The 11284-nt window shown below is 36.2% G+C and overlaps 1 protein-coding gene across 1 annotated transcript in view; it reads left to right on the top strand.

Annotated features, from left to right (window-relative positions):
- Positions 1-1164: 1164 nt before the first annotated feature.
- DSG3 (desmoglein 3) overlaps positions 1165-11284 on the top strand; it is a 28915-nt gene continuing 18795 nt past the window's right edge. Inside the window, 3 exon segments of the mRNA XM_065889394.1 lie at positions 1165-1212; positions 9048-9083; positions 9605-9733. Of these exon segments, the coding sequence (XP_065745466.1) occupies positions 1165-1212; positions 9048-9083; positions 9605-9733 (213 nt within the window).

The following is an 11284-nucleotide window of genomic DNA, read 5'->3' as shown; positions in this document are numbered from 1 at the left end:
TTTTACCACAATTTTTAAGAAGACAAAAAAAAAAATCCCACAAGATTTTTACCTATAAGGTGTTTTTTTCCAACTCCTAGACTATAAAATCCTTTCTGTCTAAAATATTCTGATTAAATGGTTTCCCTGGTACTAAAAAGCTTCCAAAACCTGATGCACAAATACTTATAATATTGTTTTTCTACCAAACATTTAAAAAAATATTCTGGAATGTTAAGAGTGCTCTTAACTAAACTAAAAACTAAGAAGGTGCTTTAGTAGCTTTTCCCCATCCCATAACTTGAGTTGGAGTCCAGGAGTTTAGAAGTGCACAAGTAAACAGCAGTGAGCAGGGTATCTGCTCTAGAGGAAATGTAATTAAAAGTGCACAGAGTTAACCTACTTCACTAGGCAAATTAATTTTTTTAAAACTTATAAATGAAAAGAAACACAATAGAAAGATGTCATCTGAGTATTATCAGGGATCTGATTTTGCAATGCACAGCTTATATATTTCAAATATCCAAGGCACCATATGCGTTTAGTCCAATTTTATTTCCAATTGTTTACATTCAAAACTTGTATTAATAACTGCTTGATGTGATGGTTTTCTTCTTCAGATTTGTAGCTTCTTTCAATAAAATTGAAAGCCATATTATTGCTTAACACCTAAAATATATTTTGCTTAACTTTAAATCTACTCACATACACTCAGGCTAAAAATAAATGCTCTTCCACAAGTTAGATTTGGGGGAATTTTGTAGGCTTTGTTTTATTTTTCAGTTTTAATTGGCACCATGAGAAGCAGCCAACTAGATCCTTTTTCAGTGTAGTCAAGGTTGACTTTTTCACTTCCACACCATGATTAGTTTATCATCTGGTACCTTCCTATTAAAACTGGTTTTTAGCCTGTGAACTTTTCTTTCAGCTTCCAACAGAGGATTTCATTGCTTCAGGAATTGAGGTGTGTCTAAGTTTTTACCTGGGAGCAAAATTGATGCAAGCGTTTCTGGTTTAGGGTGGGGAGGACCTGCATAACAGGCTATCTGCAGACTCCTGAAGACTCTTGCTGTCCTGAAGACAGCAGAGACGCTGAGAGGGCTTTCCTTAGACATCGCATGCAGGCGGTTGGAAGGACTAAAGCAGCAGCTCCCTTGGGTTCGTTCACCAAGGAAATCAGAGACAATGGCTTGGCTCCTTTTCAGAACCACAGGGGCTCTGGCCATTTTAATGGTAAGTCCTATTTTTTTCTAATAATTGCAAACTTTCCCTGTTTCCTTCCTTGTTAGAGAATGCTATATTTGACTGCTGAATCCCTATTATAAATTCTAAAAAGAGTTCAGAGGAAATAAACATTTTAAAATGAAACTGTAAAGATTACCAATTTCCCCCTTTTGTTGCTTTTTTTAATGTTGTATTTTCACATAATAAGGCAGATGATAGAAATGAATTTGAAAGTTGCCATTTAGCATTTCTTTAGGTAAATAATTAACTAAAGAATTAAATAATCCTGGTCTCAAGTCTATTTTCCACAACACCTTCACTTTCTTCAAAGTAATGCTTTTATTCATCTTTTTATTCATGCTTTTATTCTAATACACAAACTAAAACACATAAAAGAGAACAAGCTCTATTTTCCAAGGTTTTATATCTCTTAAGCATATGCCTAAGAATTGTACATGCCTGGTCTTGATACCTGACATGTTTTTAAGTAGTCAAAGACCATGGAATTAGAATCAAAGCAATGTTTGACTCTAGAGAAGTTGGGAGGGTTATTAAGAAAACAGCGTTTTACGTTTAGCCTTTATGTGCAAAAGACATCCAACCTTTGGGTACAAAAGAAGACAGAATATTTTATAAGCCAGTTTTTCAGAAGAGTAATACTTTTGTGGATTGGGAAAGTTTTATATAATATTACATAAAAGAGAAGTGGAATCTGGAGAGCAAAGCACTAGCCTGGATGTTACAGACTAGTTTTTTCCTTAAATGTGTTGTTTTAGTAAAGAAGAAAACTTGTCACAATATTATCAGTTACACAAAGATATCAAAATAGTGAAATATACCATAATGAATATTTTTTAAATTCCTAATACTGATCCCTCATTTTATCAATAATAAATTGGGTTGGCCTACACATCAGTTTCCCTCATTTCCTCATCTAAAAAAAATGAGATAATTGAACTTCAAGAAGTTATAGGAGATAGTTCTCAAGGAAGAACATTCTAAAAATTAAATATGTTTAAAATTAGAATAGACTGCCTGTGAGCCAGTTTCCCAGCCTTCCTTCTCATGGCAATGGTCAAGCAGAAAAATTGGTATCACACCCTTCTGTTTGAGTCTGTTTCTATTATGACAGTATAACTAATTGTTTTGGCAATCTAATGAATTTAATTGACCCAGGAACGTTGTAAAAAGAAATGTGACAATTGTAATGACTTCTCCACTTTTCCAGATGGTCCTTTCTGAACTAAATGGACTGCAGGTAGCCTCATAACCCATCTGTCCAAGCCAATGACCAACGTGGGAAGCTAGGGGATATGTGGAAGGGAATGTCGGGATATGTGGAAGGGAATGTCGGAATAGTGTTGTCACGGAGTTTGACGGCCACATGCTTAGAGGAGCTTCTTTCCCTGATTTGACATGTACCACTCTCAGTTACCATTCTGGTTCTGGAGTGACTGTAAGATCCTTATACTGAGGGCTGTTGTATTCTTCTTTTTATCCCCGATGCCCACCATAATATCTGTCTTACAGTGGATGCACAATTGTTTGAAGAATGGATAAATGAATGATTGAATGAGGTCTCTCTCAACTATAATTTCCCCTCACGGTGCCTCTATAATGCTAGTCATGGAAGAAGCTATGAGGGGTTAGAACATTTTGCTCCCCTCAGGAAAATTTTACAGGCACACATACACAAATACACAAGCTATGTAAACAACAATATAACTTCATACATAATTGTTAAACTGAGAGGTCTGGACCTGCTCTTTCCAATACGGTAACAGTAGCCACATGTGGCTATCAACCACTTGAAATGTGGTTGATCTGTATTGAAATGTGCTGTTAAGTATAAAGCATACACCATGTTTTGAAGATTCAGTATGAAAAAAATGTAAAATTTATCATTAATAATTTTTATGTTGATTACATATTGAAATGGCAATATTTTGGACATTAGTTTAAAATATATTAATAAAATTAATTTCACCTTTTTAACCTTTTTAATATGAATAATAGAAAATTTAAAATTATATATGCAGCTCACATTTGTGGTTATTATATTTCAACTGGATGGTGCTGGTCTACTCTTAATGCTATTAGTGGAAGGCAGTGTCAGTCAGAGGTGAGGTAGGCAAACCAGGCTCCATGGACCAGGTGAGATTTGAGCTGCTTTTTGATAAGTATAGATGGGCGACAGGGAGATATCTTCGGTTGTCAGCCCAGCACATGCAAAGGCAGGCGCAATTACGGCACTTGCCTAGAGGCAATGGACACACTGATTTGGCTGGAATGATAGTCTGCATTGGAGAATCTGGACATGAAGTTAAAAAGGCAGATGAGGGTCAGACTGAAAAGTGCATTCTGTGAAGGGTAATGAAACCCTTTTAGAAGTGGGGAGCCACCCAGAGTTTCAAAATAGCTTGGTGATGGGAAAAAACAATGTTTTTAAAAGCACTGTGGAGTGGGAAAGCAAATATTTTATTAAAGGGTGGGGTCTGAAAGTTGGAAGACCTGTTTGGAGGTTTTGAGTTAATGCCACCAACCTATGACCATACAAGTGTTGCCTAGAGAAGTAATATATGAAAACTAAGTCACAGACTCCATTCTATGCCTGTACCACTGACTCACTCCAGGCCTTGCTTCCTTAGCTGTCAAATAAGAATAATCATATCCCCCTGACTAATGAGAATGACCACAGTAAGAATAAAGGAGCAATGTGCACAGGAAAGTGCTCTGGAAAACATAAAGTGCTTTGTAAGACTCTAATTCCTATTATTTGTAATATTTTAGTAATAAAGATGAATCTTGATTGATGAAGCAATCCAATTTCCAGTACTAATAAATATATGAAAATTAATTTCCTCCTGAGCCTTTCCGAAAGTTAAGATTCTAAAATCAGAATAACCTTGCCAAGAAATTCCAGCCAGCCCTGCCTGACTTGAGCAAAACTTAGGAAAGATGTCATTACTTCCACCTATTACCGCTCCCACTTACTTAATACCCGAAACCGGTTTTCACTTAGAACACTCAATGACGTTTCTCATAAACTTCTTAGCTTTTGTCTCTTCCTTTCCTGTTAAGAGTCATTCTGGGGCTTCCCTGGTGGCGCAGTGGTTGAGAGTCCGTCTGCCGATGCGGGGTACACGGGTTCATGCCCTGGTCCGGGAAGATCCCACATGCCGTGGAGCGGCTGGGCCCGTGAGCCATGGCCTCTGGGCCTGCGCGTCCGGAGCCTGTGCTCCGCAGCGGGAGAGGCCACAGCAGTGAGAGGCCCGCGTACCGCAAAAAAAAATTTTAAAAATTAAAAAAAAAGAGTCATTCTGATAGCCTAAGGTGAGGGCTTGCTTTGGAAAATTCATCACAAGAATTACATAGGCAATTGGCTACTATCCATAATTATACTATGAATAATTGAATTTGTATAATATGCACATTTTTCTTGCATGGCCACTGCACAGTTGGCCAGGCTCTACACTGCACAATGCCAGGAAGTGCATTCACATATACTACAATGCGAACAGTGCCCCCTGGAGCTGTGCAAGGAGCAACCTACTCAATTGTATGGTGGAGCTCTGGTTCTTATCTTTTTCTTTTCTTTTTTTTTTTTTTTTTTGCGGTACGCGGGCCTCTCACTATTGTGGCCTCTCCCGTTTGTGGAGCACAGGCTCCGGACGCGCAGGCTCAGCGGCCATGGCTCACGGGCCCAGCCGCTCCGCGGCATGTGGGATCTTCCCGGACCGGGGCAGGAACCCGTGTCCCCTGCATCGGCAGGCCGACTTTCAACCACTGTGCCACCAGGGAAGCCCTCTTATCTTTTTCTGATGCTCAAGAAAGAGAAAGTCCTTACGTGCCTTGACATGAATAATAATAATAAAAGGTCACTTAATATCACAGTGGCTCTTTTACACCTTTTTTTAAAAGCCTGGACAAAAGTAATTAACACTTATTAAGCAGTTACTGTGGGCTAGGGATCATCTATATGCTTTAGACGTGTTAATTCATTTAATCCTCACAACAAACCTATAAAGTAAGTAGAATTATTATTTCTATTTTACAGATGAGGAAACTGAAAAATTAAGTAATGTTCCCAAGTTATTCAGCTGGTACCTGGTGAGACTGGGATTTTAATTCAGGGATTCAGGATCCAGTGTCCAATTTTCTATTGCTACATTTGACTGCATCCTACACAGTATTTAAAATGAGCTCTTGAAAACAGCCATGGGTATTTGTTTTCACCTCTATCATGATACAAGGCTTAACTTTCTAAATTGAGCTTACTCTAAACATCAGTTATTAAAAATTGAACCATCCTAAATTAATTTTTAAGTAATTAAACATATATAATTGTTTTCAATTAAAGAATTTGCCTTGATTAATACAAAGCTTATTAAAATACTTCCAGGTTTTTAAATTTTAATTTTAAAAAGTCTCTCTATATATAAAGCTATGAGGTATCATAAAATATAAATCACTCATTTCTTCTGAATTGTACATATGAAATTTATTCCAACATGTATTGAATGACCTCTATGATCTGACACATAAATAATCATTGTACTTAACCAATTATAAAAATAATATCACCAACCTATGTATATATATTTCATGAATTTTTCCAAAAATAATTAATAATTAAAAAAAATCAAGTTTAAAATTTGTAATGATTTCTTTGAATTACCCAATTCATTCTATAAATTTCCCAGAGGGGAGTGGGTGTGATCCACTCTTATCCCAATTTTGAGAAGAGTGGCCATGCCCTAGCCTGGCTAGGACTAGCTCCGTGGATCCAATGCACAGTCTAACAGTCTGTCCTTCCCCACACTAAAGTATCAGATTATTCTAAACAAAACCTTGGCCAACTCAGTAAAAAGCAATTGTTATTATATATGATATTTAAAAATCCAGTCACCCATATCCTCAAAATATATTTATTGTGGACCTACCATACTCAATAGGAATCTTAATGATATAACTACATACATTTTAATTAGCAAATAAGGCATGTGAATATCAAATCACTTTATGTCATACGCTTTTTAACCTAATAATCTCATTTGCTTTTAATAAAATATTTCTAATTCTTACGTATGCCAAGGTATTTAGACCATATCAATGCTTTAAAAACCATGTAGTCAAAATTATAAAAATAGGGCTTCCCTGGTGGTGCAGTGGTTGAGAGTCCGCCTGCCGATGCAGGGGACACGGGTTCGTTCCCCGGTCCGGGAAGATCCCACGTGCCACGGAGCGGCTGGGCCCATGAGCCATGGACGCTGAGCCTGCGCGTCCGGAGCCTGTGCTCCGCAACGGGAGAGGCCACAACAGTGAGAGGCCCACGTACCGCAAAAACAAAACAAAACAAAACAAACAACAACAACAAAAAATTATAAAAATAACCAGGAAACAAAGGGAAGAAAGAAAAGTAAAGAAATTCTCAAGATATGGAGTGTTTTCTCCACATTGGTATTTCCTAGACTCTAGGCCACAAAAAAAGAAAACTTAGTTGATTTACATTGTCAAGAAGCTATTGAAATATTTATTACATATTCAAAATACTTATATGAACAAAGTAACTAAAACATCTAAGTAGCCACATATAAGTATTAATTAACTAAAATAGGAAAGATTTTTTAAAACACTATTCGAAATAATGTAAGCCTATGATTATATGTCTCAATACACATATAAAGAACACTGCATTATTCAGAAGTGCCCCATATTCCTAGAAATACAAAAATAATCCCATTTTCACAATATTCCCTAAAATTGGAGAAGATTCTTGTTGGCCTGACTTTAAAAGAGAGGATGGGAAACAGTAAAGGTCTGGCTGAGTGACTTCTCTAAGGGCTCTGATTCATTGAAATGATTGAACAAATAAGAAACACCTGTCTGCAATGCTCATTTTCCATAGTTCAGGGTTTGTCCTTCCTTTGCTTCCCAGGAAAAGAGAAATCATGTCTTAATGTCTACTAGAAGAATCATTCTCCGTGGGCCTAGTACAAACATGGTTCATATTTTCTGGATGACTCTGGTTTTCCTGTAAAAGAGACTGTGCCTGGCCCATCCCTCCTCTCACGTGTGGCTGAGTTGTTCTTATGAACTGAGAAAGTAGTACAATGACTACATTGCTCTGGTCTTTTCTCCCAAGTAACTCATGATATTGTTTAATAAAGAGCAGCAAAGCTGTAAAATCATTTTGAGACCTGTTAGAACCACAAGTAATGGTTCTTTTTCATGACAATTTTAAAAAACACCCTTTGAAATAAAGACTTTACTGAAATTTTTAGAATGGAAGGGTCCTGGCATTCTATGTCTGGTATGATTATTCCTTTGGTTCAGACTGGGACCTGCCTCTTTATTATAACCTTCCAAAATAAACAATGTAATAAATCTGCATTGTTTCAGGAATAACTGCAGCCTTTGCCAGGAAGAAATCTAAACTATCATATAACTTTCTTTCTATGACTAGTTTTTTTTCTATTTATTTACATTGACTTTGGTTAGAATCTAGTGTAGTGGTGATGTGCACGCTTTAGAGTCAGGCTGCAGGGGTTCAAATCCTGGCTCTCCTGGGGCTGTCTCCATTTCTTCATCCATGAAATAAGGATTACAATAATAGAATCTCCTTCAGATGACTGCCATACTAAGTGAGATAGTAAACATAAAGCTCTATGAATAGCAACTGGCACAAAAAAATAGTCATTTTTTTCTTCTGATTTATTTTTCACAATCTTTTCCCTAACAGATTCTCTTCAGATTAGGTAATCCGTGAGTCACAAAATAGTGGTTAAACATCTGCTGAGGGACAGGTATTGTACGAATTGCAAGAAGAAAAATAATACAGAAGCAATGATTTGGGAAGTTTGCAATTCTCTTGGCTTGATATCACAATGCACATAAAGCCATAAGAAATAATGAATCATGGTAAACCATTACGAGCGAAACTGCATGTTATAGAATATGTGTTGTACAAACTGAGAAAAGGAGACGTCAGTAAGGACAGTTTCATGGAGACTGTTGGAACTTGAAATGATCTTAAAGGATGAGTAATATTTAAGTGTGTGAAGGGAAAGAAGAATGCATTCCAGGGGGAAAATGACACAGATGAAGGTCCTGTACGCCCTTGAGAAAGTGAAGACCCTGGCCCACCTGGCTTCATTTTATCTTTATTTTTAGTTTTTTTCAGATCAGTATGAATATTAAGCTCAAATTTAAATTGAACTAGTAAGGCAGAGATGCGCAGATCCATGTCCCACAGAAAACAACACTAGTGGTTGGAATAGCATATCCCGATCTTTTACGTTTCATTCTCTAAATTAGACTAGTTCCTTTCCACTCTCTCCACTCTTATATGACTAAGAAAATGCCTTACCCTGCAGTTGCAACTAACTAATACAGCACTGACTTTGTACAAGTCAGTAGCGTAGGTCATGGCTTTTAATAATCTCCTATGGCACTTTCTGAAGCTTATCACAATGATGCTCATCATTGTTTCCCAAAGCAATAGCTTCCATAGCTCCCGGGAAGTGTTTATAGAGCAACCAGGTAAGAAATGTCTGGTTGCTGCAACAACTGTTAGAATTTTGAAAAGTCCAATAGATTCTCCTATGTATCATTGAAATGCTGTAGTCAGATTAAAGAACTGAAAGAACTTGTTTATACGAAGAGTATTTTCTTTTTTTTGGAAGGATTTTGCCCTTTGAATACTGCATCTCCAAATCTACTTCTTTTGAAATAGAAACAAACTACAATATGAACAGCAGAATGTAAAAACCAGGATTATTATCTTATATAATTACTTATTTGAAGAATTCACATTTAATTTGACTTTATTTAAATGTCTACAGGTGGTCCTTTTTGTTCATGGAGAATTGAGAATAGAGGTAAAGTATGAAAAAGTTTTTTGTAATTAAAGTAACAGTTTAGTTAAAAAATTAAAATTGTACTCAGGAAAAATAAATATTTAATGTTTTAAATTATTTAATAATTTAATTGTGAAAATATAATTAAAATTCTAATTGCTAACCTAATAATATTTAAATACTAGCAAGAATAAGTGTCATTATTGTAACTTATCTCATGCATTCTTCTTATCTTAAATAAATCAACAGGTTTTCATTAAACCTGTCTTTTATGCACAGAATAGTTAGACGTTGTGGAATATATATAGAAAATATAAAATATGATTCAATGCTAATATTAAAAATCATATAGCTCTGTAGCTATTCTAGTTATTTAATGTTTCTTCTTTGCTTGACAGTGTGAGGGAGAGAAAATTAGATATTTAACAGTCTGAGAGATCTTGAGACATAGGAGGCTCCTCAACCTAGGTGTCTATAATTAATACTCAAAGCAAAAATTTCCAACAATGTGCATAATAAAATGGAATCCCTTTTTACATAAGACAAAAGGACAACATGGAGAATATGAGACAGCGGTACAAGGCAAAAGGAGATACAAACGTGAATGGGTGAAATTTGCAAGACCCTGCAGAGAAGAAGAAGACAACTCAAAAAGAAATCCAATTGCCACAGTAAGTCTTATGAGCAGAATTTTCAGATAAATGTACTAGATGTAAATTAAAATAATATGGCAATTCCGATTAGCAAAATGCAGACTGAAGAGTCCACAGAACAAATAACCTGGCATCTTCAACAAAACAAAAAACACAGTAATAATAGTAATAACAATTTAAAAGAGAGAAAGATGAAGGAGCTATAGCTTCTAGAGTAATAAAACATAATTAAGAGACATTTCAATCAATTTCAATGGATACACCTTTTGGGATTCAGATTCTAGCAAACAAAGAGAAAAATTATATGGAAAGTGCTTTGTTTGGGGCAGCAAATTATGCTCAGAGAATAAGATTTTTATCAGTAATTTATTTAACACGGGTTCACTTCAGGAGTTATAATAATTTCACAAGCCAATAACATATAAGATAATGTCTCTCAATAAACCAATAAATACCGTACTCCTAACCACAAGTAGATTAATCACACTATTGTTCCAGGCAAGGGAGAGGTTAAAGGAATAGAGTACAAATGTAGTTGAGTTGCACTTTTCTACGAGTTGGTTCTTGGGAGAGCCAGTTTAGTCAACCACAAGCTGATGTCCAGTGCAAAAACACAAGTCCCTTATCACTACAGCACGTTACTAGGGAAGAGAGGCGGTGGTACTGGCAAGCAAGATCGTGGTTTTCACCACTGCCAGGCAAAGAGCTGCCTTGCCCAGGCAGGAGCTAATAATGCCCCAAGGTCTTCAAGAGAGCTATTTAGGTCAGCAAAGAGTTGCCTTGCCCAGACTGAACACTCTCAAGAGGTCCTCATAATCTCTTGATATTTAAAGCTTAAATGTCCCCCAGCCATAATTAATGGCTGCTCCACATGTTCGTATCAATAAGCCCCCAACATTGCTCCCCAATAGCTGAGCTACTGAGTGTTTATTGACAGCCACGGATGTCCATGACGACATCCTGACACAGCTTTCTCAACATAAGCAACTTCACTCTTAGAACAAAACAACTGTATTCTTATATTTTTTTTTAAGTGGATTTGAAATCGTACCGTACCAATACACAGCAATAAGATAATTAAAGATGGTTGAGAGTCAACATTGGATTGGCCATGTATTCAGAATTGTTGAAGCTGGGTGATGAGATATATCAGGTTCATTATACTCTTCTAACTTTATAGTATATTTGAAGTTTTCCCTATTAAAAAGTTTAAAAAATAATAATAAAAGCAATGCATTCTAATATTAACACTTACTATATAATCCCTTTCCCTTTTTTTCTCCAGCTCCTCCTTTTTAAACTAAAATAAATGTCTTTTTTGTTTTTTTAATGTTACCTGCGAAGGAAGGGAGCATCCAGAAGTAGCCTTGTCAATATTAAGTGTCCTTGACTTTCTCTCAACCTTTTAACATCACCATGGTGACCACAATCTGGGCAAATATTCTAAAGCCAGAATGATTAACGACACATTGGTCCATAGTGGTCAACAGAAGCAAAAATTTGAATTTATTTCACACTCCTACTATCTATCAAGGCAAAAAAGGAAACAGCACAGTGTCAAGAAAGTGT

The sequence above is a fragment of the Phocoena phocoena genome, chromosome 13 (assembly GCF_963924675.1).
Source record: "Phocoena phocoena chromosome 13, mPhoPho1.1, whole genome shotgun sequence".
Lineage (NCBI taxonomy): Eukaryota > Metazoa > Chordata > Mammalia > Artiodactyla > Phocoenidae > Phocoena > Phocoena phocoena.
The sequence above is the reverse complement of the archived record's forward strand: the minus strand, read 5'-3'. Positions and strand labels throughout refer to the sequence as shown.